This window comes from Fistularia commersonii, chromosome 21, assembly GCF_037954325.1.
Source record: "Fistularia commersonii isolate RoL2024-O1a breed Wild chromosome 21, RoL_Fcom_v1.0, whole genome shotgun sequence".
Taxonomy (NCBI): Eukaryota; Metazoa; Chordata; class Actinopteri; order Syngnathiformes; family Fistulariidae; genus Fistularia; species Fistularia commersonii.
In genome coordinates, this window is record NC_141304.1 from 9,951,638 (window position 1) to 9,979,427 (window position 27,790).

Here is a 27,790-nt window from a genome sequence, read left to right on the forward strand (position 1 = left end):
TAGAACCCCACCTCACAGTGTTCTACACAGCTGCATGACGACGGCAACATTTGTATGGAGAGGCGTGCTGAAATGATCTTAATAATCAAATGTTCGTCGGTCAACATGATAACTTGAAATAAACAACAATCTCTGCATTGCACACTGAATACCAAACAAAATTGCAATATGGCTGATTTTATCCTGGGAGCAGGTAGTTTAAGAAAAAGAGGAAAAAAAGCCTGCAACAACCATAACCTGTTTTTCTATTTCAGTCTGCACTTCTTGAAACCACAGAATTATCTAAAATAGATTAAGGACCAATATACATGGACAGTGCAGTGGCCATTCCCACAAAAGGAGCACAGACAAATTATCACATTGTATTCCTCTTAAACGATGAAAGCCATTATGAGTGGAGTTAAATTTAGTAAGGACCAGAGCATCAGTATCCCTTTTCACTCATCATTAAACACTCTGGTGAAGTCCAACTTTTCAAAACTAAAGCCCAAACCATTGCCATAAAGACAGTGAACATTAATTTACCATTCCAAATAAAAAGAAATTCTTTGGTTTGCTGAAAGGTTAGAGGAGCAGATTGGGTTACAGAAAAATATTTGATGATTTTATAATCTGGCATGGAAATTCTGGTGAACCAGAGCATTTTCCTTCATAATGACATAATGACATGACATGATGAATTTGCCCTCCAGCCACGACAGCCCTGTCGCCGCATGTGGACCTCTTCTATTTTCAGGTTATGAGAAATCTGTAACTGGGTCTTCCTGGAGCCAATGCCATTATCCCAGATGCTACCAAAATATATTCCGGGCTGAGTTCAGCAGGTATCCTGTCTTTGGCTCATGCATTTTACATCGACGCGGAACTACTCAGATATCATATCTGGGTTGAGATAGCCTTGTTTACTATGAACAACATTTGCTGCTGAAAAAAAATATTCTATTATCAAATATACATGTACATGTACACATAATCAGATTTGGTTTGTGATAAAATAACTAAATGGCTGAAACTAAAATGAGCCCAAGTTAAAAATGCCCATGGACAATTTCTTAGCATAGTTGGATATTGATTATGACAACATCGAATTTCTTTTTAATCAGACATATTGTATGTAAGCTTTGTTCCCTGCTCAGGCAGACGCAATCGTGCTTTCAGAAAATGAGTCACTTGATTATGAGTCACGCCAGTTATAAGTGATGGGGGAGAGCGGGTCAGTGGCTGACATCTTTAACTACCACACCTTTACTCGTCTGATGAGTGGACGACCGTGCAAATGTGACGTTAAGTCAAAGGTCAAAAATCACGAACACACCTTACCCCCTCCCAATCCATGTAAGCAGTTAAGCCCCACAAAGCTGTCAGGAGCTGTGTTGTAAAAGAAAACAAGTGAGATTCTTCACATGCAGTTATGCAACACTGACATACTATATTTGTCCCTAATTAATTAATCTGTGAAAATGTAAAAACAAATTACTGTTTTGATTTATTGAAAAGAAATTATTTGTTGCAATGGTGGACTGAGGCGTATAAGGATTTGCAGCATAGTGCTCTCAGTCCCCTGGTTGAATTGTTTTCAATGAATCTACTGATTCTGCATGTTATTTTATCATTATGTCCCTTTGTTCCAGGCACAGAAATATTTTTGTGTGAGGTTTTGAGAATTAGTCAGAAGGTGGCCTCGCTTTTATATTAATGTTGTATGTAGAACCCTGTAGGAGTCAGGGATCTTTCAGCTTTGGGAACTTCTGTTTAATAGTTCAATATTTTATTTTATTATTTCACTAGTTCACTGAGTTGATGATAGGGATGCACTCTCAACTGGGAAAGACAGTTAACTAACGCCCCTAGTGGACAAATGGAGTCCATCACTTTTGAAATCTGTCATGTTCTTTTTCCTTCATCATGTATATATTATGCATATATATATATACACATATATATGTATACACACACACACACACACACATGTATATATATATACATACATATATATATATATATATATATATATATATATATATATATATATATGTATAAGTGTGTGTGAACACACTTAGCAGGTAGTTTTTATGCTCGATTTCATTTTTGTTTGTACTTTCAAGGCGTCACTCAGTGTTCACAGGGTGAGAATGAATTGGTCAGCTTTACAGATTACTCTTGCATTTTGTGGTTCAGTTGGTAGGAGCAGTTGCCGTAGAAGCAAAAGTTCCTGGTTTTAATTCCTGAGCTCTTCCTTGCCTGTCAAAGTCTTGTTGAGCAAGACACTGAACCCCTAACTGCTGCCCGGGCGCTGCTTAGCGTCTGCCCGCTGCTCATGGTTCATCCATGATGGGTTGAATGCAGAGGATTAACAAGGGATTATTAAAGTATTCAAAATTCTGACAAATGATACCTTCTCCTCCACAAGCACTGGAGCAACTCGGCCAATTTCCTTTCTTTTTTGCTTTAAAATGAAAACATTTGGGTTTGATGTCAAAAGATGAATATTAGCCTAAAGATCCACATTTCAGGTATTTATATTTGGATCCCAAACACAAATTAAAGAATAACGCTTCTCTTTGTTTTTTAACAAACCCACTTTTCATATTATTTCAGATTCAGATTTGAGCTTTGCTTGTGCACACTGCATTTATAGTTAGGGGTATAACCAACCAGAGAACCAGAGAGACATATCTGGATGAAAAAGGAGCCATGAAGCAGAGTGAATCAGGAAAATCAATCAGAGCTATTGCACAACATTGGCCATGGCCAGTACAACCATATGGAATGTCCTGAAGACGGAAACAACAGGTGTACTAAGTAACAGATGTCGAATAGGAATACTAAGGTCAACATCCGCAGATGACATCAGAAACATTGAGAGCTTTGGAGAAAAACAAAGATAGCTGTTACATCAGCAACAACCTCTGGAGGGCAGGGGTGAGGCTATCACAATCTACCGTTCACAGAACAAAAGTACAGAGATGAACCTCCAAAATGTGAAATGAAGGCTAAAATTTGGTGAAAGGCATGATATGCTCACAATCCCAACCAAACAAAGTCATCTGTGAAACACGGTGTGCAAAATTTCATAGCCTGGGCTTGTGTGGCTTCCTCTAGGGAGGGCTCATTGAGCTTTGCTGTTGATGCAATACATGATGGTAGCAGTATAATACAGAACTATTTTGAGTGCCTATTTCAAGACAGATGAAACACAATTGATTGAAAAGAACAAAATGTACCTTTAATCATCCCACAATGGGAAACTTTCAATAGTGGGTAGTCCTTTACCGTACGGCAAGATATGAATCCAAAAGACAGGGCAAAAACAATGACTTTGTAGGGGCAAGAGGTAGAACATTTTACACTGACCAAGGCAATCTCTGGACTCTTAAATCTAGTTGTTCCAATCCTTTTGCTCACCTTAAAACTATGGTGGTCTGTTTGAAATTATCCTATCTTCTAAACTGTGTTGTTCCAGATGTGAATACCTGGAAATAAAAGCTGAATTTTTGAGCTTTCATCTCATTAATCGTTCGATGTCAAAACAAAGGGTTTCTTTAGCCTCTGGCAAGAATAAAAAAATTGGCCACACCTTTCTAAATCTTATGGTAGGGAATGCTTGTACTCTGATTACCGGTACGTATTGTTAATACCTTCTGATGTGATCTCTTAAATGGTTTGTGAAATCATTTGATCAGCCAGTCAACAAGTGATTTGGCCGAAAAAATGAATTAACAAACCGCTTCATTACAAGTCTCCATGCACTTCATCTCAGAGGGTGGTTTGTTCAAATTCAACTTGCTAAATTGACCTTCCTTTGAATAATCTCTGATTCTCCTCAACAGTGGTGGACATTAACACTGCTAGCATCTGGACCGGATGGGTCACCTTTTGGATGTCATTTTACACAGTGGAAATGGGTGACACTTTGTCAGAGAGAAATTTTAAACATATGAAAATTATAATTGCCTTATTTTAGTATCAACCACTTGGAGGATGGTAAACTGACATGAATGGTCACTTAAAACCATGAGGCGAAATGAACTTAACTGTTATTTATTTTGAAAAAGAGACTCCAGCAGTTGTAGCTCATGTATTACACATGTCAAAACAGCAAATTGCTTTAGCACAAACAGGGCATAAAATATATAAGTTCAAACAAATTAACAATGCATTACACAAAATCCCAATTTACTGTGCTCCAAATGAACAAAGATTTTTCTTTTAAAATTGAAGAAGCAACTTACCTAATACAACTCTAATATGGAAATGACATTGACATATTGACTTAAATCAGTATATGCTCCAAATATCAAATGAAATTTTTGCAAAGAAGCCCAATAATGCCATTCAAAAACAATCTACGCACAGTTTCTTCATTTAAATGTGTTAGTTACTCTTCGAAGTGAAACAAGATAGTGGCATGAGTCAAATGCGGAACTGTCTGATGCCGTAGAATTGGGTTGGGGTGTTTCATAGAGGAAAAACAGCAGGATTAGATTTGGCAGCCACATTTTGCGCAATATGTTACAGAAATCCATTGCATGGAGCTGTGAACTACAACACAAAACATGACAAAAAAAAAAAAAAAAAAAAAAAAAAAAAAAAATCAGCGAACGGAATACCGAAACATACTGTACAGTGGAGGCAAAAATATACATGAACTGTATATAAATAACTTGACTGCAACAGAACTTGAAGGTCACTGATATAGGGTCACTCAAAGGGAACAAGATGGCAGAATGTCCTAGTCACTCTCAATTCGAGTGAACACGAGAGATGGCTTGTTCTAGTTAGATATCAAACTCTCATGAGTAAAAGTACTCAAAAGGTTTTTACTTCCCTGCTCAAAGGCAAAGAAGATAAACTGCTGTGTTAAGAGTAAAAATTATAGTGTTTCTTTTGTTAGTGTTTCCAAGATCATTAGCTGTGCACAAAGGTTAACATGACAAAACATCTGTGTGGTTAAAAATGTCACTCACGCAAATCAGTAGACTGTAAGTCTAATTGTAAGAACAAGGGTTCTCAAAAGCAGGGCAGGCACAAATGGTGATGCAATCCACTATCTAAAGTATTGACAGAAAAGCGAAAGTTTTCATTTGGAAATATTTGATTTGGCCATTTGACAGTAAATATAGTTTTCCTTTATGCAAAATACTTCATTTTTTTCGCAGCATATTCACTTGAGCTGTTTTCGTAAACATGAGAAAATGGCACATGGCAATTGGCAGAAGTAGTAATTGAGAAACAGACTAAAAACTCCCACTTGTGTTTGGATAAGTTTCAGCTTATTGAGGGGCTGGTGGCACCACCAGTCTGTAACTAGTTCTGAAATATTGGACAACCCCTGAATTATACGTCCGACACCTAAGTGGTAGAAAAAAGAAGCAGAGAATTGTCAGTAGCGTCATTTTACTACACGTCCTTGCTGTCAGTGTTTCCGTAAACCTGAGAGAAACTTTGAACCTTCCTTAACCTTCAGGCAATGGCTCATACGTTGTCCTACAATGTTGAATCTGTCTGCTATGAATGTTAGGCCAATTGCAAATTGGAACAAAACAAGCCCTTCATGGACTTTTGTGCCAGACGATGGGGGAAAGGTTTGCTCCTGGATGTTGTACTTGTACATTTTCTAAATGAATTCTTTCAAGTCACTTTCACTGCTAAACGTTTCTCTGAAGGCCAAACCTCAAAAAAGAGGGCATTGTGCTCACGTTGGAAGCTGCTCCGATACAACAAATGGTTTTCAACTACTTTCACAGACAGTCATTTCATATAAAATTTAAGCATTGCAGTGTGTGCTTAAGGCCCATTGGAACTGGTAATTGATTAATGATAAATAAAAAGATTAAGAAAAACCAACACAAATATATCAAGCTGTCGTGGAAACCCGTAACTGAATTGAATTGAGGAGATGGGTTGTTCCGTATCTGCAGATAAGCATTAGAACCAGTGTAGGGCACAGAGCGTGTCTGCTGGGGGGACAGAGCCGCAGTGAACTAGGGCTCAGGGAGGCCGCCTTCATTCATGGTGGCAGGTGGGTTGGGATCCTTGTGGAACGGAGTCTCCTTGTAAATGAACCAGCAGTTCCCTGCCCAAAGGATCAAGTTCAAAAAGCCAAAAATCTGCAGAGATACAACAACATTGGAAGGAGAGAGTGGGTGACAAGTAACTATTAAGGCCCACCCCTACAAAGACTGGGACAGGGGACTGAATTCCCAAGATAAGGTTGACAAAACAAGAGAAATCACAACACATTGATTTACGTACACCAATTGAATGTATTACTGCAGCAAAAATTTAAATAAGGAGAATGTTCCATCAGTCCTTTTACAACCAAATTAAAATGAAATGTCAAAGCTGTTCCATTAAAAATGTTTAAGAGGTAGACCGCAATCTACAGAAATATTGAAATGTAATTTGAAAAACGAAAAAAACAAACACAAAAGAAAAACCATTCAGATTATATATGAAAAATAGTCTGCAATCATAATTAGAATGTTTCGATTTTTCATGAGTAATTCCATTTTAATTTTAAAGTGTCCATTATTTTTAAAATTCAAACAGTATTCCGTAGGTGATTAAATGATGAGGGGATTGTGTTTACTTGCTAAGGTTTCAAAGTGGCATGCTGGTTCTCAGCTGTCAAGAACTCAAAAAAAGATGTTCAAGAAGCAAGCAAACAGAAATATTAAAATGAAAGTGAAAGTTCAGTTTCTCAAAAGGTGTAAGTAGATATGATAGAAGTGGCCATTTTGTAGTCTGATAAGGTCTTGTTTTTCTATGCATTTTTCTTCAGTAATAAAATTAAAAAAAACAGAAATTACAAGTCATGGAATATTAAGTTACACGACAAGAAAGAACAAGAAACACAAGTTCACCTCTAATACTAATTCTAACTTGCTTACCACGGAGGCGTTCAGGCGGCCCACAGAGGGGGAATCCCCAGGGTGACAGTCACTCGCACAAAAAGGCAGACTTTTCACAAGATGTTCTGGGTTGGTGGCCCATTTGACATCAGTCAGGCCTTTGCCCCAGGCTGAGGAGGACACCAGCCACAGAACGGCAAAGGCAGCAGTGACCACAAAATCCTGGCAGGAAGAACACGCAAGAATTATTTGAAAAACATGTGACCCAGAATTTTTCTACTTTACACCGGGACGGATGTGATTCTAAGTATATAGGGTCATAGTGAATCTCTACATGAAGATCAGACTGACTGGTTTTTCCTCCATTAGAACCACCTCATTTCTGCTCCTGTCTGTTTCTGAATGTGAGAAGTGCGGGCTCTGCTCTGCAGCAGACACCATGCTGAGCCACAGCTGGAGTCATATTACGCTGTCTAGGTGATGACAAATCCAAAACTACTGCTTGCAGAAGCTAGAATTCAGATTTCTGCTCTAATCCTAGCACTTTGCAGTCAAGTCACCATGACAAAGTCTTATCTGAAAATTCCAATTCGGGTCATATGTACAGTAGCTGTTGGTAAATGATGTTGATGTCAATGGATTAGCATCCTAATTCAAATTGGTCCATGTGCAGATCTTTGAGGTATACCACATACAGCTGATCAAACAGAAGAAATTCACTCCTTGCGAGAACATGGCCCCCTTGCCTATGTTTGCTTTATTTTCCTCAAGACTTTACACAAATAGCAATGCCATGATATTGTCAACAAATCAGCTACATCATTTCGAACAAGAAATGGTGGTTAATTTTTGGACAGTTTCCATGTCTTTGTTCCGAAATGACGACTGGTTTTGTTAGAGCACTAAAGTAGATTTGGAAAGTGGCCTCATGAGGGAGTTGTTAGAGAGTCAACTGTGACAAAATTGTCATACTGAGTGGGAGGAGCAAAAGTCTAAGGTTTTTTAGAATAGCCCACACAGTCATCAAGGCTTTTAGTGTGATGGATAGTGTTAAATACCACAGAGGGGTCAACTCGCAAAAGTACAGAGCAGTGTAGAGAGAATATAGTGTTTGAAGTATAAGCTGGCAACACTGATATAAGAATACCATACCTAAACTCATTCTGTGATACATATCGACAAAGGACTTTAGCACAGTCACATTTCTAGAGTATAATGCTGCATTCACTAAATCCTATTTCAATCCTAGTTTCCAATAATGCCCTCTATCATATTCTGTGAATTTCTCAGGGAAATGACAAATCAATTCACACTCTTCTCACTGTGCATTGACCCAACTATTTACATGGTACTTACTACGATGGGCCCGCGTGCTGTCTGGCGGTAGACATTCTGGTATCCCAAGTAGAGAATCAGGGTTGCAGTGCAATACAGGAAGCAAAACACACCCACACACACAAAGAACTCTGCAGAGGAGGAGAAGTCTCCCTGCAGGAAGGCTGTGTTGGTTCCGTTACATAATGCTACAGTGTATTGGTTATCTGCCAATCTGAAGGAGAAAAAATTCACTTGATTAGTCTTAGTGATCACTCTTTAGATTTGTAGTCTATTACATTTCAGAGAAAAATGTCCTCACCTTAGTTGCTCCGCTTTCCAGGGAAGCAACAGGAGAATATAGACATTAAATGTGATCTTTAAGGTATTACTAGTTAGTGATCACAAACTTGCACCTGTCTCTTTCTTGAAACACAGTTTTACATCAATATCTTGCAATTGTGTTTCTATAAAAAATATCCCCACAGTAGGTATTGTCTTCAATGCATTTTCACCCACTAATATTAATAATTGAGGTGTCACCATCTGGGTGTTCATTGGGGCTGTGAAGCACTGTGATGTCTTGATATCTTGTCTTATTTTTTCACAAGCTGAAAATGTTAAAATCTTTGTTATTTCTTTAAAATGTATTTTGGTGTTGAATAGACTGAATAACCTGGAACCTGGTCGAATGGGTGGTAGGACTTTGTGTGGGTCACAGGAAATAAAAGTGCTTTACTGTTCAGTTTTGGTTTTCTAAATGCCCTCTTAGACTGAAATATCCTAATTGCAATATTTATTTTATATAATTAAGATTATTTTATTAGGATATCATATTGTATATATGTTAATATATATGTACAAACAAGTTGAACCCACCACAAATGAAGAAAGTTTAACAGCATTAAGTGGTTTCTCAAAGACCACTTACAAAAAAACAATACAAATAAATAAATGTATTCAATGGGAAGCATGGCACTGCATCTCCTAAATGGTCAGAGATTGTTTCAGCACTACCTGCTACCATCCTATGAGAACACTGTTGAATGATTTTTAAAAAATATGCTAGAACATTAAATATAGTATTTATATGATTAAACTAAATAAAAAAAGGAAACGCATCATTTGTTAAAGTGCAGCTACCTCTAAATTTTTGAAATCCATTAAAAGGACAGTATGTTGAGTGTGTGGTTGATTTAAGAAACAGCTGCAGCTTTTTGAGCACATCCGTGTTGTACCTGAAAGGATATCCAAAGGAAGCCTTTGAAACCTTTGAAATCTCTTGCGGTCCTGAACATTTTACTAGGATGCTGGTTGACCCAGAGTAACCTCCGCTTGTGGCAAAGGCAAAAATGGCAAAGACCTGTAGAAGAAGATCAATATGATTAGGCGCTTCCTTAAGAGTGGCCTGTGTACCAAACATGTGCCTAAATCATTATCACTAAGACGCAGGGGCTGCTGGTCTTTCCTTTTTCTTGGTGCATTTGAGCACACATCTCTTCAGGTGTGCTACTTTTGCTCATGAGTCACTTTTATCTGGTGTCAAAATACACCGTGTGAAGTTGTAATAACTTGGGTGTGTCCACCGCGCCTGTAAAAGCAGCCAGTATTAACACAACATCAAATTACCAACACCTGGGTTAAAACAATCTCTCTCATACAGGCAAACAAATACACACAGGTACATATAATATATTTTTTTATAAGATCATATTATAGTATATAGATATTTTAGTCACAATATCAATAGGTTTTTCATTATATCTTTTTGCAAAGATAAGAGAACATCTATACATTTGACATGGAACATCATTGGGGTGATTTTCAAGATGTTACACACTCCTTAGTGAACACACTCGCAAAAAAACGCACGCCCCCAACCCTCCTCGAAAAACGCCCGATAGTTGGAAACAAACATGGTGGGGTAGATCCTGTAATATGCAGCTTGCTCAGAGTTTACGAGCGCTGATAGGTTACAGTGTTTCCTCCTGTTTAAGCAAAAGCTGCAGAATTCAACAGTGGTCAGCAGTTACAAGGAAATACTAACATTTCTTGCCATGACATGTCTGGATTTGGAAGCCACAGTGAAACAAAAAAGCTCAACAAAAATATTTAATTATTACTGTTGTAACTCAATTTGAAACTTTCTGAATACTTCTGTTCTGCAGTATTGAGTATTTCGAGATGACCTTTAGTAAGAATGGTGCTTGCATTTAATTAAAGGGATAAACTGAAGATCTCTGTGTTATTCAAAGCTAATATTTAACTTTGCTGCTGTAAAAAAAAAAAAAAAAAAGGCCTCGGGTTAAACTGACTGGTACTGTGTTCTAAAAACAGAAAACCACCATTCTTGGATAGACATGTGCATGATTTAGAGGATAGCTAAAAATACAATACTGGATTGTTTTCTACTTCTTTTAATAGTGTTTTAATTTCCTCCCCCAGAATTTATAATCAACATGTTCTTTCAAAGGAAATATTGTTGTCATAATTTACAGTAACACTATTTAATACTAATTGTCCATCAACCAACTTGTGTTCTCAAATAAAGAAGAGCTGGCCTTGAAAAACACAGAGGTCAATTCCTAAAGTGAGACACTTATAGTTTTCGTGTTTGTTGCAGTTTAAGGATCAACGTCAGCAAAAAGTTCCTTATCAGGAGAGAAACACAGGCTGATGTAGAGCATACCACAGCAGGAAAAATGGAAAGGAGAGGGGAGCACAGATCATTTCCTTTAACCTTTAACATGAACTGACTGTGCAGAAAATTTGTGATGCCACACCAGCATTGCCAAAGAGTCAACTATTACACAGCACCCGCGCACTTTTCTTGACCACAACCCTGGCAGAAATCCTTAATTAAGATAAAACAAAAAAAATAAATAACTGAGCTGGGAAATCCCTTGTCATGAAGTTATATTGAGTAACAGAAAACTTGTAAAATCTGCAACTAAATCTTTAAGATTCCATCTTCTGCTGTTACAGCCCATCCTTAAAAACAAGATGTCAAGTGCTGAAGTAGTAACACTGGCTATGAAAAGAAAGGGTAGTGGTTTCATATAGCAACTCTAAACCGCTGAGAACAACCAAACACAAATGCCAAATTCACACTTTACAAGTTTCCAAGTCGTCATATCATTGCAATGGTCACACTGCAAAACTCGCCGTCTTGAATCGGGAATCATTCCAAAAAACTATCAGCAAGTAGCATATTTAGACTAAAAATAAAGTACGTAGTATGAAACAAACAAAAAAAATGTTCTCAAAATATGTCCGTCAACTTTTTCTTTGCTGAGTCATTAAACTGAAGCTTGAGTAAAATTCTTTATAACTAACTAGAACTTCTTCTAAAAACATGCAGAGCACATAAGATTAGATTTTAACCCTTAAGATTGTAATGATTATTTTACACTGTTGAGCAGAATTGTGAGACTCTCCACTGACCATTTTGTCCACACCCAACACCACTGGCTTGTACCAGCTAAACATATATACGAACCTGTTTAAGCACAAGTTCCCTTCAAAGCTCTTATTTATCCGGTACAGATTTTTAAACTTTAATTGGAAGAAACACTTTATACTTCTGCATACTCAACACTTTAAAGTTCAGTGTGAAGGTTATTTGACAAATAATTAGAAGATGTTCAAAGTAATTTTTATACATTGTTCCATAAATGACATGTAATATATCTAAACAAGACATGCCATGTATCAGCAACGGTGCACAACATATGTGCGAAATGTTGTGTCTTCTACAAGTGCTACAAACTGACGTCTAATAATTCATCAGTATCAATGAATAAAACATTTATGTTTCTTGCAGTGTCTTCATTACAATTGAAGCTTTGTGTGAATGGAGCAATGGAATGCACAATGCTTGTAGTTTTTTTTTTGTGACACAGGTTATTTGCATAGATGGGATTGTAATGAATCATCAAACTTGAAATGTATGCACGATATAAATAATTTGAGTGTGAACTGCAATGCCGTAAAAACTGAACTCAGATTGATGAGGTAACAACACTGACATTGCTTCTGCTTCAAAAAAAATCACTGCAATTTTGCCCAAGAACGTTTGTCCCCTGCAGCGGTCTTGTCATACAGAGCTTCAGTGGGTCACTGGAGCGCTTGTATCTAACAATCATCACATTCACATTTTTTCCTGAGGTGAGAGAGGAAGTTGATGGTGGTTTTCTAACACGAGCAAACCTTTTTTACGCCACTTTCAAACAATTAAAATCCAAAAAAGGAAAACACTGTAAACAAAATTCCCATCACAGATTTTCCTTTACATGCATCTACTTAAGCACCCAGTCAGACACGGGGTGCTTTACCTAATTTTCAAGGAAAAGGACTTTTTTGTCACACATTGTTATATGCCATGTTTTTTGGGTTAAACTAAACTCAAACTCTCAAATCAAAGCCTTGCTAATTCCACTGAATTCATTAAGTTATGCTAATTTAAAGGTTAGCTGACCAAGACATTCCCACAATTTTATAAACTTATTGTTTTCTACTTCCAGCAGAGATGCAATTTGCACAAGGCCAGCCATTCTATGCAAAAGTCTAAAATCAAGTGACTAACATTGGAACCATATCTAAATGATATTTTAGGGCGAGAATAAAAAAAAACTTTAAGAAACGTCACAAATGAAATGTCATCATCCACATTTGCCGCAATAGTCCTTTGGGGTATAGAAAACAATTGAGATATGTGCTGCGTTTATGGGCCTACATGGGTTCTACATCCCACTGATTCTATGAGGCCAGTCACCACTCCTTCCGTCAACAACCCTTCCAAATAAAAAGCATGTGATTTGTTCTTCTACTTTCAAGAATAATGTCTTTTGTTCACTTCCACCCACATCTACCAAAGCACATTCCAAAATCATCAGTGAGTAACAGTTGTAGACAATGGGCCAGAACACAGGGCAAGACACTGAGGTGAACAGCTTGCAGCAGTGTGCTCAAGACAAACACAAATGCACACAGGGGCTGAACACGGTATTCAGGGAGCTTCCAACACAGTGAGGATTTTCAGGAATGAGTTTCAACTTACAAGAATCTCTGGAACCGCACAACATTTATCAGCTTTCATCTCACCCTGGACTGACCCACCCAGGCCAAAATGACTAGTGAAACAAAAAAAAAAAACCTGGAGCTGGGGCAGGGATTCACAGTGCCGAGCCCAGTATCCCACCCAAACTCCTTCAGACAAACTGAAGTATTTGGAACTACCTTCACTGGCAGAGTGGCAGAACAGATATCACACAGCAGTGACCAAAAAAATGTCCTGACAGTATTGAACATGTTTGGGGATTTCATACAACAATTAAGTTTCCTGTGGGAACATATAGACAAACTACACCAAAAAAAAACCAAACAACATCACATAATGAAAATAACCAGACCACCCTCAATCTAACTGTAGCAGACATCAATGTAGGCAGGCTAAGCCAAATATGCCAGTCTGACATTTAATAAAATAAATAGCAAACACCTTTTAAGACCAGAATATCCAGGGTGGCCTGACCCAGGACTAGCTGACCATCAAATATTTATGGATTTGTAAATGAAGAGAGAAGATGCATAAAGAGATCATAGTTTACATTAGCAACACAACTTGCCACCTTTCGACAACCTAGGAACAGTCAACAACGACCAAGAAACACTTTTGGGTCCTCGTTTTTCTTTCTGCGGCGCTAAATTAATTTAGTCGATAAAAGATATTCTCAGTAACACTGACTAAATAAGTCTTTAAGAAGAACTTTCCAACATTTTTGTAATTGAATCTTTTCCCCTGAATGTCTGGTATGCCTTCATATTCAAATTCAAAAAGTTTGCACATGAGATGAATTTGAGAACTTCACTGGTGAGAACAGAATGAGGGTACAACATAAGATTAGAGGTTAAAGTCCTTACGCTTTTGGATCATGTCTTCAGCACACTGAGAAGACGGGATATCCACAGAAGACTTCAAATAAAGTTATAATAATTTTATCATACTCTTTTCCAAATAGCTGTTTTTCAGCCTGTATGGTAACCAATGAGATGTGAAAAATCTTCAAATGCATTGGTTAAAAATAAAAAGATCATGCAGTCCACATGTGTATGCTAATAGTTGAGAAAATTTCAATGAAACATCCACAAATTTGGCTTTGCCCTTTTGTTAAAAAAAAAAATATCTAAAACAACATCCAAATACATGCTATCAATACATTTCTTGGTCTACACTATAAAACATGGCTTGAACAAATTTAAACTGCTGTCTCCTGGGAAATAAGAGCCCAAACTGCAGATACATTGCACATGTTTTTCATTTTAAAAAATGATTAAAAGGTTCTACTCGAACAAATTTGTGAAGTGTAATGTAATGTAAGTCACTGGAGAAGGTTGATTCGCTGTGGCAATCCCTGAAGAAAAAAACCGAGAGAAGAAGATTGTAATGTAAGACACCATGCTAATTCTTGAATTTGATGCATCAAAGGAAAGGCCCTGAGCTTCAATGCACAACAAATGTGTTTAACACTTTTTGCACACAAAAATGTAATATTTGAATTGAGACAATTCAGAGGGAAATGAAGGACTATCCAGCTGATGGCATTATATTAACAGTGAACCCAACACAAGTGTTACTGGGACACATGCTGAAAATAATTTATACAGCTGACAATATGGTGTGCTAACAGATCAACACACTAACAGCCTTAAAGATGATTTGAGATATTGGAATGTAAACACCAAACCTTTTGCCCCAACTATCAAAAAGGTTTTGTGAACAAGCAAGGCCTGGCCAATGTATCATCAACACTGAGTAAGTAAATAAATGTGTATGTTTACCATATCACCAAGTCAAAATTAAAGCTTTTCACATATTAGAGAAAAAAAAAACAAAACAGAAATAATCTTTGAGATGAAAAAAAAAACATTGAGGGGAATTACAATGGCCACAAGAGAGAAGGATTTATTAATTTAGTTTTGGACAGAAGCAGGAGGTGTGGCAGTCAACCTTGGCTGATGGAGAGTTTATAGATAAAATTAAGTCCACTTTTTAAAATTGTATAATTTTTTTAGATATATGTCACACTCAAGTTCACTTAATCAAAGCAGCTGAAAAGTAACGTTTAAGTTTCCATCCTAAAAACATCATGAGAGTGTATTTTTACTTCAAACACCAGACATTTGTCATCACACCTCGGGCTGCAACAGATAAAATCTGTCATATCCAACATGATGTGACTCCTTGTTTTCTACACCTTAAGAGTTGTAGCAAAATATATTAGCAGTAATGGTTGCATCACACAGACATGCAATGCACACAGGGCCAGCCATTCCTCAACTGTTTTCTTTTTATAGTTACAGTCCATTTAGATTACTCATTACTAAATAAATAAGACTCGATATGTTGTCCGGCACATGTTCAGCTGAACATAAGTGCATTTGGGCTAATCAGTTTCTATTTCATTATCAACAAATTTCCCACTTCACAACTGCCACATAAAAATGTAATGGAAAAGGACAAAATCAGATCACTGTGACACTGCATTTCTGCAAACTTTTCTTTGTTATACTTCGTTAGACCGTGTCATCAGGTGATCATTGTGCAGGCAAAACGAAAACCTCTGAGAGACTCTTTCTGCTTCCAGGTGCTTCTCTTATACGTTCATAATTTTCAAGGAAAGGTGTAACAGACACCCTCCTTAAGGTTAACGTTTTACTTCAAAGTCTAAGCGGTAGCATTGTTGCACCCAATTAGCCAAACCCACGGTGGCAACGACACAAAGCTGGTACGGCAACAGGTGTAGAGATCACATTACATTATGAAGTTTGCATGGTATCGGGAACAGAGTTGAAGTTGATCATATATGAAGACAACACGACAACCAAAGTCAGATAGTTGTGACAGCCAATAGATGAGCACGTACGATGTCCACGGGCTAGAAAATAGATTCAAATTTGCGCTGTATGGTGCCATTTGCGTTACCTTACCCATTCCAGTACACGAATAAATCCAAGAGGCTCTTTCAGGGGTCCCAGGTCCAGAGAAAATCCAGACACCAAAGTCTGAGGACAAAAAAGCGTTGGGACACGAACAGAGGCACAAAAATAACGTTAGCTAAGTGTGAAAAAGTAGTTTGCGTGGAATCTCAAATACCTGATCGTCACCTTGCGGCTCACTGGCCCTGCCCTTGTTAGCAAACTCCTGCTAACGTCATGCTAACGCTAACTCCTGTTGACTGACAGGCGTATTTAGCTAACTCACTCACCTGAACAGCGTCCATTGAGACGTGCAGCGCTTACAAAGTGTAGAATTCACTCCCGGGGGTATCCGTTGGGATGTAAAACTGAAAACAAGTGTTTCCGTTGGAATTCAAACAGTTGCATGTGATCCCACGAGTCCTACGAGCTGTCTACGGACAGTACTCGCAGCTATGGAGCCGACTGATAAGACTGCAAGCCAACTGTTCAACTCAACTTCACGGACAGTCAAGCTAACGTACAGTCACGGACAGTCCCCAACTTCCTGTTATTGCCTTTTCAAAGTAATAGTCTTGTTACCTTTACGCTGGCATTCTGAATGTATTTCAGTGGCAGAAGACATTCCTCAGCGGATATGTCAAAAATCAAGCTTGAACCCGAAGAGAGCACACGGGGTAAAACATATTGCATATGTTATTCGTGTATTTTTGTAGTATTCAGAAACGTAGAACTTTGTCCATCCACCCCATCGCCTTCAAATCAAAGATTGGTGCGCTAAACTGTATTTTGTTTACTTTGATAAACTTTTATTGTGCCTGTGTTCCTGCTTAATTTGGGCTGGACACAGTGTTAAACTATCCAGCATTCGAATTCAGAGAATGCCCCACTCCCAATGAAACCCCAGTACATCTATTCTAATTTGACTTTCCATAAGATAATTAGCCCTTTCACTTTGTAATGCGTATGTCCTGCAAATATTGTGGCAAGCCAGCATGGAGTATGTTGAGCAGACTCAGAGAAGCTGTATTCATCACTCCTTGAGTTGTAATAATTGACGAAACAAACATTAAATGAACAGAAGAAGATGCCATTTTCATCTGAGGATGTGTGCACATAGAATAGAATTACACTTGACATGCAACTTGGAAATAGGATTAAGATAATAAGAACGAAGATCTTATGAAATTGTAGAGATATTCTTTTCACCAAAACACTTAGATGCAAATGGAAAAAATCTTAATCTTGACATACATCACATCTAATGTTATCCACTGTAAAAAAAAAGCACTGTACTGTTTTCTTCATTTTGTATTTCTGACATTTTAAACATTGAAATTGATACCTCGATCAGATGACATTTCTCAAGAAGTTAGTTTCTCTTTGTCATGATGTTCCTGTTAAAGAGGAGCAAATCGTTGTCCATCCATTAAATGCTCATTAGAACTAAGTATGGCGTTTTTCATGTAAATTTGTTTGTAATGTCATTGGTGACATGGATGTTTGTTTAAATCAAATGGATTAACGAATGTAAAGAATAATTATTTCTTAAGTGTTACACTTCAAATCTGAACAAACATTCTGGCCGTCCTGTTCATTTTTTCCATCTAATTATTTTCTATTTCCGACTAAATGTAGTTTAAAATGTTCTGAATTTGCTATGGTAGTACTTGTAAACCACATTTGCCTTACCAAACCATGTTATTTTATTATTTCTCTTTGTAAATTGTATGTTTTATAAAGCTCATAGTCTGCAAATACTGAGAAAAGGGAATTTAACAAGCAAACAAAAGGGCAAAATTGAAGATTAGTGACTTGTTTTGTTGCCTGTCGTTCGGACACACCCGCTGTGTATAAATAAAGGCGTGTCAATCATTCTACCCGCGGGCGCGGGGAATGAGGGGAGGGGGGGGGGATGGCGTCATTTCATGTGTGACGTCATAACTGACTTCCGATCGACCTCCTCTGAACAACCACCGCGCTTGACCGTCAAACCAGCAGTAAGTAGTAGATGGCAATTTGTCCTACGACCATTTCATTGGTTGTCTTTTCAAGAAACAAATTTACAGCTTCAATTATAATTTCCTTTGGGAAAGTACTCTATCGGACAGCTAACGGCTTGATCATGACTGGCAGACACCTTTCCTATCATACAGTAGGGTGGCTAGTCTCTACCTGTTAACCAATAACAGCACAGAAACTGTAGCGTCGTCCGTCCACTTTTAGCCAATCACATTAAAGCAGGGTGGGACTTCCCTCGGCGATGCTGGGAAAAAAAAACATTGCTTCCTGACAACCTTGTATTTTTATTCTGCGCCGCCATTTTGCTTTAGTCCGAGTGGGACATGCAGTAAACCTGGACGAAGTGTCTTCATTTCATGATTCTTAAACCTTTTAAAACACAGAAACTGGTAATTTATACAGTGTTTTTTGTTTATATGTATTTTCTCGAATGTGTGTCTTGTTCAAATCTCACCGTTTGCTCTAACTTTCCGGTAACGTTCAACCAACGGTAACGTTGAGGTTGCCATAAACTGCGAACGTAGGCCTCTATTTTCGAGCATGTGCGAATAAATAACCTAAAACCGCTCGATTCAAGTGTTAGTACATAATATACCTCTTTAGCTATTCTGACTATAGTTAGCCCCACGATTGTACAGTTTAATGTATTTTCATCACTACGAGAAGTAACTCGTAGTTCATTCCAACTAGTATTTGGCCTCTTGTGTTACACAAGTAAGTATGTTATTTTACTCTCCTGTCTTGGTGTTAAATTTCCCTTCCGTTTAAAAATGCCAAAATCACGTAATCGGATTCTCGAATTTTTAACTCCGTAACGTTCCGTAAACTCTTGTGGATAAATTATATTTGACTGGCTATGAGCGTTGGAAATCACTTTTATCTCGAACTTTACATGTAAATTTGTGCAATTTGCGTCTTTGACCACCTGTTCCCTTAAGATGGAAGGCAAAGTTGTTTGTAAGTATTATGGTTGGGGAGACGGGCCCTCTTTGTCTATCCCAGATAAGAAATCGAGATATGGACGCCTGAATATATATTGTGTAATAGTTACTATAGACACAGTAAATGAACATGGGTTGACAGTGAAGTGTGACCCTAGTTCACAAACCTGTCATTATTGGGCACATTTCTTTCTTTATGTGATATCCTATGTGTGGTTCTTTGTATTTGTGTGCAATTATATGTCTCCAAATAACCCTTTTTTCAGTTCCCGCGGGAGTGTTTTTGATTGATTTGTAGGTTTAAATCCAGCTTCTTGGCCCTTTGTGGGGATCCTGGATATGGATAGCTTATCCGCCCGCTGAGAATGCAGAAGGGCAGAAGACCTTGCTCACCATTGATATTCAGCAGAAAATATCTAGAAGCCTGAAAATCCTGGTCATTTGTTCTGCCATCTCACCACCTGAGTGTCACCAAATGGCAAAATATCACCATACCCAAGAAGAAGATTTTTTCCCCTACCCATTATCCTGCAGTTGGCATCTTTGGATCTATTTTTTTCTGGCAATCCTTTTCCCTTCATCTCTTTCTGTTATTAATTACACCAATAATAGAAAATGTTTAAAAAAAAAAAAAAAAAAAAAAAAAAACAACAAACAAAAAAAAAAAAAAAAACAGCCACGCAACAACCACCACCCAAAGGACTGTTTCTCACCTACCATCAGTAATTTTTAGCAGTCCAGTGGAGATGAAGGTGTCACAAAGAGTCTCAGAGAAGGGCTGTCGTAGGAAGACAAGGGCTCTGGGCGACCCACTCCCCTTTTCCTCTTATCTCATGGATCAAGTGTTCCTTCAGGACTCCATATTGCCACGGTGACACCCCATCAGCAGCCTGCACAAGAGGACATAACTTCTTGAGCCACCTCAGGTAACAGTGACCTTTACTAGAAAACACATTGACCCATTTATTTTACTTTTTTAGATATTTTATTTAAGTTGACAGTAGTATGATTTGAAGTATCAACCACAAAATATAATTGATTAATCCTATTGATGTATTAATTAAATTTCATATTGGTAAATTCTTTGATATTCCTCTTCATTCATGTAAGTTATAACATTCTTTCATGCAAAGATGTGCTCTCTGTTGTCAGGGGGAATCCTGTTGGCCCTGAAGAGAACCAGCTGCTGGATTTAAGGTGGTAACCTTCTCCGCCAATCAAGACGCATACCATCCTAGCTATGAACAACCATGGAGACGACTGCTACTTCTACTATTACTCCACCTGCACTAAAGTAAGTACTGCTGGCCACAGAAAGTATATATCCTATGCTCATAGATGTAACCACTGTAGTGTTAAGTGTTGACTGATTTCTGTCTTTTTGCTTATAGGGAGACACCTGCCCTTTCAGACACTGTGAAGCCGCTATGGGCAATGAAACTGTCTGCAACCTCTGGCAAGAGGGGCGCTGCTTCCGGACTGTCTGCAAGTTTCGTCACATGGAGATCACAGTAAGTGTAATCCATAGGCCCAGGAATATCTCCTTCACGCTTTGCCCTCTAGAGGCTGTTGGTGTCTTTAAGTGGCCATTAATGAAGGATAGAAGAAAGTCTCCCTGACAACCCAGTGGCAGGAGCTCCATTCCTGTCTCTGGAATTGACTGGAGGAACATTAAATTAGATTTCTCTAAGGATGTCAACATTTGTTGCCAGTTAACCCTCTCCAGGCAGATGTTGCAGATTTGCGACAGCTAAATGCTACTTAGCTAATTACACCACAACTTAATTTGAGCCTGAGAGGGTTAAGAACAACCTGATAGAACGCTGCATTACAAGGAAAAGCTGTACATTTTTTCAAGTTTCTATTTGTTTTCAGCTTAGAAGACATAAAATCAAGGGGTTTTAATATTTTTGTGCTCAAAATTATATCAACACAAGCTTGCCATGGCTATTTTGTGTAATAGAAATAGATTATTTGGGGGAAAAAAGAATGCTAGTTGTTTATAAGAATTGAATAAAACTCAAATCATGAACATTTTCAATGAAGGCTTTGAAAGTAAGTTGAATAAGTAATGTGGATGCAATCTATCAGATCAGCCAATATTGATGCATGCTCTCATTTCTATAAACAGAAAAAGCGCAAGGAGATACCATGTTACTGGGAGAACCAACTGGCTGGCTGCCAGAAGCGTCACTGTGCCTTTTTCCATGAGAGGCCACGCTACATTGACAGCATCTACTTCCCACCTGACAAAAGTAAGTGGCCTTGGTCAAAGACGATGCCTGGAAAATTTTAATGTAATTATTTTACACATTTTTCACTCCCCTTTTCAAAGTTGAGGTCTAACAATCAGTGATACTCTCGAAGGTCTAAACAAAAATGAGGAACAACCACAGGAAGAGCCAGTGCCACTGCCAGCCACTCCTCTCCCCACTGTTGCTAACCCCCAGCTGAGAGGCGTTAAGACAGAGGGCCAGGAGCCAGTACCGAGCCCCACCCATCCACCAGTGGTGATCAATCCGACAGATGATGATGAGGATGAAGATGGTGAGATAAACATTATTGCACTGATGTTAAAGTTACTATTATATCTCTGAATTCCAGACTTTGTGCTCATTGCCTTTTTACTTTTCCTACCCATCCCAATGTCTATCTTCTGTTTGTCTGTTTTCAGATCAGTTCTCAGAAGAGGGAGAAGATGGCAAAATTGGCCCGTCGCCAAGAAAGCTCCCCAAATCAGGTATGATTGAGACAAATAGAAATATTCCCCTAACACTCCCATAAGGACCTTTTATGGAATCACTGTTTTGTTTAGTGTGACATTTTCATTCATGTTGGTCCTCAACAGATGACTCACTTAATTTTGGAGTGAGCACCCTGGAGGAGATCCGGTTGAGAAAGGCCTTGAAAGCTAGCATGAAGAAAGCTAATTATCCCATCCAAAATGCTGAATCTACTGCAAATGGAGAGAAAGAAAACATCCAGTCGTTTTTTCGACCATCCATTTATCGGGCCAGAGATGGTGAAAAAGAGGAGTCGTCGAGAATGTCAGGTTGGTGTCGATCTCTTAATCATGTTTAGGATTGCAATTATGGAATAACTATGTTTTTGGGCTGATCATATTTTGTTATCTGTACTAGCATTGTTTTCTATGCAGCCCCACAGGTCTTTGAGGAAAGTGGGAGAACAAGAGGCAGTGTTTCTGAGCGGCTTGGGAAGATAATGCCAAGTAAGTTTAATTTGGGTTATACCTTAACAACCCATGCCGATCAATATATTCAAATGAAGCACAGATAAGAAGCTCTTCACGTTTTTTTTCCCATCAGATGTCAACAGTGGAGAAGGCATCTCATTGAAAAGGAGTTTAGCCGAGCGTTTGGGCAGATTGGTGGAAGACGATGACTCATTGATGCCTCCTCAGAAATGTGAGTTTTGTGAAAACCAGAACAAAAAAAACACATTTCTGTAAAAACAATTTTCTGGAATTAACAATGACTTGTATTTTTTTCTTGCTGGTTCAGCGTTGAAATCTATCAAAGAAAGACTCCATTTGCCTGCTGATCCTGCTGCAGCCACTCCTGGAGGTAAAAAATTCTATGTGCATGAGTGACTCTAAAATAGTTTTTCAAACCCAATTCCACATATTTTTTAATTGATTGTCTTTAACTTTTCCCACAGCTGAGAAAAGCACTGGCTCAAAGAAAACTACTGAAGAGATTCGCATCAAAACACTGGAAGAGATCAGGCAAGAAAAAGCTGCAAAGTCGAAGTCTCAGAGCCCAACATCTGTGACCCCAGAGACCACAATAACAAAAACTATCCCCACCAAGAACACCAAGCTTTTAAAGAGAGCCAGCAAGGACCACTTCATTGGGCACATCAAAACATTCTCTGAGGTCCTTCATGCCAAGAAGAAACGACAAGAAGACCAGCAGGAGCAAAACCCCAGCCCACCTAAAAAGGTCAGGGAAAATGCTGAGGAAGTCCCAAATAAGATAAGTGACATGCCTAACAATGTCAAGCATGACACTGAGTTCACAAAGGGAGATGAAGTGAGAGTGAAGACCCTAGAAGAGATCCGTAAGGAAAAAGCAAAGAGGCTTCAAGCTCAGCAAGTCCAGGATGCTCCAAATAAAAACTCTGAAACAGAGGAGAATGGCACCAAGAGGCCTCGCCTTTTTCGCATGAAGAAACAGGTTTCCCATGGTAAGATGTATAGGATTGTCTTTTAAGTAGTTAAAATGAACGCCTGCTTGATTTTGTTACTCAATAGCTTTCAGACTGTCACATTTTAAAATAAGTATATTATCATTTCATACTTATTTGTTTTTTCTATATTCAGCTGGTGACGGATCAGATATTATTTCTGAAGTGACTGAGAAGCCTCAGAAAGTTCCTACGGCTGCTCCAGAGGTAGCGCCTCTGACACGTTACATGATTGTCTTCTCCCCCTTTTTTTTTTTTCTTTACTTAAGATGATGGTAATGTTTTTGTCTTTTCAGCCCAGCTCTGCCAACAGCAGCAGTTCAGTGAAAGTGAAGAGCTTTGAGGAGATCATGCGAGAGAAACGCCTCCGAAAGCAGGAGATGGCGGAGCAGGCTTCTTCCAACAGTCAGACTAAAGATCCAGTTGAAGTAGAGCCTTCACCCAAACCATCAGTGGATGGTACACGGAAGATTCGAGCCAAAGTCAGGCTAACGCCACCAGTTTCTTCGTCATCTCCACCCAACACCTCAGGCCCTGTTCGCAAATTAATCACCTTCAAATCGAAGGCTGCCTCACCCCAGAAAAGCACTGCTCCACCTGCCTCACCAGCTATCACAGGTGTAACCTCAGCTCCCAGGAAGCAGAGCTCCTCCCCCCGGCAGCCGGAGACACACTTACAGAATCTGAGTGGCTCCAGTGACGCACTAGACAATAACACAGGATGTCCGCCGGCCACAGCAGCTCCTCAGTCTCCAACTGTAGAAAACACAGCTGCTGAGAAGACTCTCACAGGTGACAACAAAGGTACCTCACCACCATCTGGTTGAGCACAGCTTACTGTGGCCACTTGATTTTGCACAAAAAAAAATGTTAACACAAACTTATATTACTGGAGGGATTTAGCCCAAACTTTCACTCGATTCTGTCAGCACCAGACCTTCTGCAACATCAGTATCCAACAGGACCAGTCTTTATAGATTATCTGCATGTAATTTATAATTTTAGTGTGACTTAACATTTTTAACTTCAAATTACTTACTGTAAAATGATGTCTGATTGACCCCTGGCCTATAGCCACCAGTGATGATAGTTACTGGACATATCCTGGCTTTCTGTCCCTCTTGGTATGCTAAGCTCTGACACCACTTCATTCACAATCAACTTCAAGGGTTTTTTGCAAAATGGTGTGTTGAGTGGCTTCTAGGATGCCTCTGAGGTGCCCTGAACAGCTCCTGCTGATAACTAGAACAGTGATAAGTTTGGCTGCCATCTGGCCTGAAGGACATGCTATAGTGCTGCCTGAACTGGTTGAAAATTAGGGTTAGACACACCTGATTGTTTGAATACTTATTAGGTCACACACGACAGAGATCCTAAAACACATGTTTTCGTTATATTTGTAAGACTTTATTTTATTTTTCAGTGAGGCCCAAACTGAATGTAAAGCCTTCGGTCATGAAGCCTGCGGTGCAGGTTAAGCCAGGCCAGAAGAGGAGGGGGGCAGAACGGTCAGCTGTTGCTGCAGTCAAACCTCTGAACACTGCCTCTGCAGTTGTGGAGGAGCCACTGCAGGAGACTGCTTTCAAAGACAGACAGGTAACCAGGACATTTATAGAGTTACAAACCCCTTATCTATTTATTCATCTTTCAATTGCACTTTTACACAACATTAAGATCTGATTTTGTAATTCCTAACATCTTTATAGAACTTCATAATTTCATTGTGGTTTAGCTGCAATACAATAATAGTTGCAGCTCTCATTGGAGTTCACTAAAAATGCTTCCTTGTGTATGTGGATTAAAGAGAAAATAAACACAATAGAGACAAGAGAAATATTTCTTATATTCGACTCCATACAGATCTCCACATCAAAAAGCTATTTAGCACCTAAATATCTAAATTTGTTTTTCTGCATCACATTAAAGAATGTTTAATGATAATTTGTCCTTTATTAATGCCTGTGAGGCATTAATTAAGCCATCATGGAGCGAACCATGAGCAGTAGGCTGCTGTCCACCAATGTCAGGGTAGCAGTTAGGAGGTTCAGTCTCATGCTCAACAACACTTCCGACACACTAGGACGAGCCAGGAATCGAACTAGGAATGTTCGGTTTCAGTGTTATGACATGAAATTGTTTTCTATAAAATAATATGACTAGGAAATATTAATCTTGTTAAAAACACAGTTTTGTTTCCCATGTTACAAATTTCATCTACTTTTATAAATCAAGGAAAATGACCGTCCACCAAATTTGTTTTACCAGGCTAGCAGAAAAAATATTTAAGTGATATGCTTATTTTACTTCCACCATATCCATTCAGCCTAAAAAAAAATAACATGATACTGTAACACATTGATTGCATCAGTTATTTTATGAAATATCCTGATGATACCTCATCCATACCAAGTTCTTAAGCTGAAGTGGCGGTGTGTGTATTTTAAATGTCCTTGAGTAAGTTTGTTGCTGTTGCAGGTTTTCCCATCTGCCAGTGCAGACATTCAGCTGAGCTCTGCCGTTCCTCAAAGCCCCAGCACCTTGTTAGAGTCCAGCACGAGCTCCAGCCCAGTGAGAGAGGAGCTCCAAATGGTGCCCGTCTTCACGCAGAGTTCCAGGCAAGAAACCAAGTTGGCTGTGAGTCTCCCTGCCTCTAGAGAGGTCTGCACAGTCCCACAAAGGTATTTATCCAGAGACGCTTTCTCTCAGTGTTGAACTTTAATGTAGAGATTAAACTACTATATCAAGTTTAGTCATATAAACAATTTTGTAAAGCCTGTTGTCTTTGTCCCGTTAACTGCTAAAATTCTGCACTCCAGCATGTCAAAATATATGACAAGAAGCCTTATGAAAACAGGAACTGTTCTTACAAATGTCTCTTAATACTTTGAAATCTTACCTTAATGCCGTTTTAAATATGAATTTAAAAATGGGAAATTGTTGTGATTATTAACTCAAAGCTCATTTGAAATAACAAGAAAATTAACATTTTCTGGAAAGGAAGAGAATTACCATGAAATTAAATAAAAGCGTAACAGAAACCTCTATGAGTTAGTGTTTTGGCCTCTTAAAAATTATTCTAATGGAAGTCTGCTGTCAGAAGCTTGAAAATGGAAACCTGTCCTTTTTATTAAAACAAAAACAAACAAAAAAAAAACCCAACAATCGTCTGTTTGTGTTTAGTCCGGTCCAGAAGACCCCTACTCATTGCAAGTCACGGAGACAGAGTGCAGCGGCGTCGCGGACGGCCTCCACCACCAGCACCACTGCCTCCACCTCGGCGGTGGATGACTTTGAGGAGCTTATGAATGAGTTCACAGATGATCATATGGAGGGAGACATGGACCCTGGCATTGGCGAGGATGACCTGCTACAAGAACTGTCAGACATGATTGACAGCTGAGTGACCCATGGAGCATAATCCTCGCCATGCCCGTGTGCAGCGACATGTACAAGCGGAAGGCTTTCCTTCTGCTCCAGGGAGCTTAAGACATTGCATTTTTTTTCCCTCCAGCAATTACTTTGGCTCTTCTTTTGATCCTAAACATTTTAGACCGTTTCTCTCATGCTTGACTTTCTGCACCTACGATCATTAGAATTTTCCTTCCATTTTCCAATCAGAATTATACTTTTCAAATACAGCAAACCAGACAGGTGTTGACAGTTTGAAAAGACTTCCTGGTTAAATGTAGAGTCAAAAGCGGTGAACATTTTCTATTGGAGAGAAGTTATATCTGTATACTGTGTATGCAAAGGGAAGAGTAAACAAAAAAATTGATTTTTTTTTTTCTTTTTTCAAAGTTGCATTACCTCCCACCGGTGATTTTAAATGTAACATGACCGTCAACAGTCCATACGGTTTGACCTTTAAAATTAATTTAATGATCTTAACTAAAGTTTAGATCATACAGAAGAATTAGTCAGCCTGATGTCTGATGTTTTTTTCCCCCAATCACTCAATGTGATTTTCTGGTTCTTTAATACTATAGGGCACAAGCCTTGCATGTGGCTGTCATTTTTATTTGATTTTTTTTCCCCAAAAAACATGTTCATCCATCAGTGGGCCTAACTTGAAACAACTAGTCTGGGACACCTCAGGGACTGTTTCTGATGTTTGTATGTCTTTATATGATTTGATATAAACACTTTCATGTCAATGGAGCAGTATTTTTTTCTTCAATGTTCACATTGTTGTATCAGTGTAGTCTGAGAAAAGATCGAACAGTTAATTGGTCTTACAGTTTAGCCTTGCCCTCAGCCCTCTTCCTCGAGCTTAATGTATAAGTGACTTATACAAAACTGCTGTGTAAATAAAAAATATGCTTTTATTGACCAGTTTGAGCAATAATTGACCCAATAGTTTGTGTTTCAGTTAAAAGTACAAGTGCTTACAAGTGATCTAATAACCTTTTAAAATGAAAAGCTCTATGGAGACATGTTTAAACTGAACAAAACCGTAATTCATGGATATTTTTTTAG

At 38.6% G+C, this 27,790-nt stretch overlaps 2 protein-coding genes and 1 non-coding gene across 3 annotated transcripts; 2 read left to right on the forward strand and 1 right to left on the reverse strand.

Annotated features, from left to right (window-relative positions):
- Positions 1 to 4,025: 4,025 nt before the first annotated feature.
- On the reverse strand, positions 4,026 to 16,645 carry sypl2a (synaptophysin-like 2a). The gene is made up of 6 exons (XM_086169019.1): positions 16,436 to 16,645; positions 16,158 to 16,232; positions 9,407 to 9,531; positions 8,211 to 8,403; positions 6,894 to 7,076; positions 4,026 to 6,110 (listed from the first exon to the last, which is right to left on the reverse strand). The coding sequence occupies exons 1-6, from the start codon at positions 16,448 to 16,450 to the stop codon at positions 5,985 to 5,987; spliced, it is 717 nt and encodes a 238-aa protein (XP_086025145.1). The 5' UTR covers positions 16,451 to 16,645; the 3' UTR covers positions 4,026 to 5,984.
- A 1,813-nt stretch (positions 16,646 to 18,458) lies between these two features.
- zc3h11a (zinc finger CCCH-type containing 11A) lies at positions 18,459 to 27,646 on the forward strand. The gene is made up of 16 exons (XM_086169012.1): positions 18,459 to 20,034; positions 20,261 to 20,402; positions 20,500 to 20,619; positions 21,240 to 21,363; positions 21,476 to 21,655; positions 21,783 to 21,848; positions 21,957 to 22,160; positions 22,266 to 22,337; positions 22,435 to 22,533; positions 22,630 to 22,692; positions 22,787 to 23,314; positions 23,451 to 23,521; positions 23,611 to 24,118; positions 24,738 to 24,910; positions 25,790 to 25,992; positions 26,495 to 27,646. The coding sequence occupies exons 2-16, from the start codon at positions 20,349 to 20,351 to the stop codon at positions 26,712 to 26,714; spliced, it is 2,685 nt and encodes an 894-aa protein (XP_086025138.1). The 5' UTR covers positions 18,459 to 20,034; positions 20,261 to 20,348; the 3' UTR covers positions 26,715 to 27,646.
- On the forward strand, positions 20,661 to 20,782 carry LOC147222240 (small nucleolar RNA SNORA26). Its single transcript, XR_015107825.1, has one exon. It is a non-coding gene; the product is annotated as a small nucleolar RNA SNORA26 (small nucleolar RNA).
- Positions 27,647 to 27,790: the final 144 nt, after the last annotated feature.

What these genes read in the sequence shown, in the direction of transcription:
- sypl2a (XM_086169019.1), bottom strand. An exon ending in TCCTTTGGATATCCTTTCAG is followed by an intron (nt 8,404 to 9,406) that starts GTACAACACGGA and finishes TTTCTCCTTCAG; the next exon opens with ATTGGCAGATAACCAATACA. An exon ending in GCCGCCTGAACGCCTCCGTG is followed by an intron (nt 6,111 to 6,893) that starts GTAAGCAAGTTA and finishes GTATCTCTGCAG; the next exon opens with ATTTTTGGCTTTTTGAACTT.
- zc3h11a (XM_086169012.1), top strand. Translation starts at nt 20,349, where the DNA reads ATGAACAACCATGGAGACGACTGCTACTTCTACTATTACTCCACCTGC. An exon ending in TGCTGCAGCCACTCCTGGAG is followed by an intron (nt 22,693 to 22,786) that starts GTAAAAAATTCT and finishes CTTTTCCCACAG; the next exon opens with CTGAGAAAAGCACTGGCTCA. An exon ending in GTCTGCACAGTCCCACAAAG is followed by an intron (nt 25,993 to 26,494) that starts GTATTTATCCAG and finishes GTTTGTGTTTAG; the next exon opens with TCCGGTCCAGAAGACCCCTA.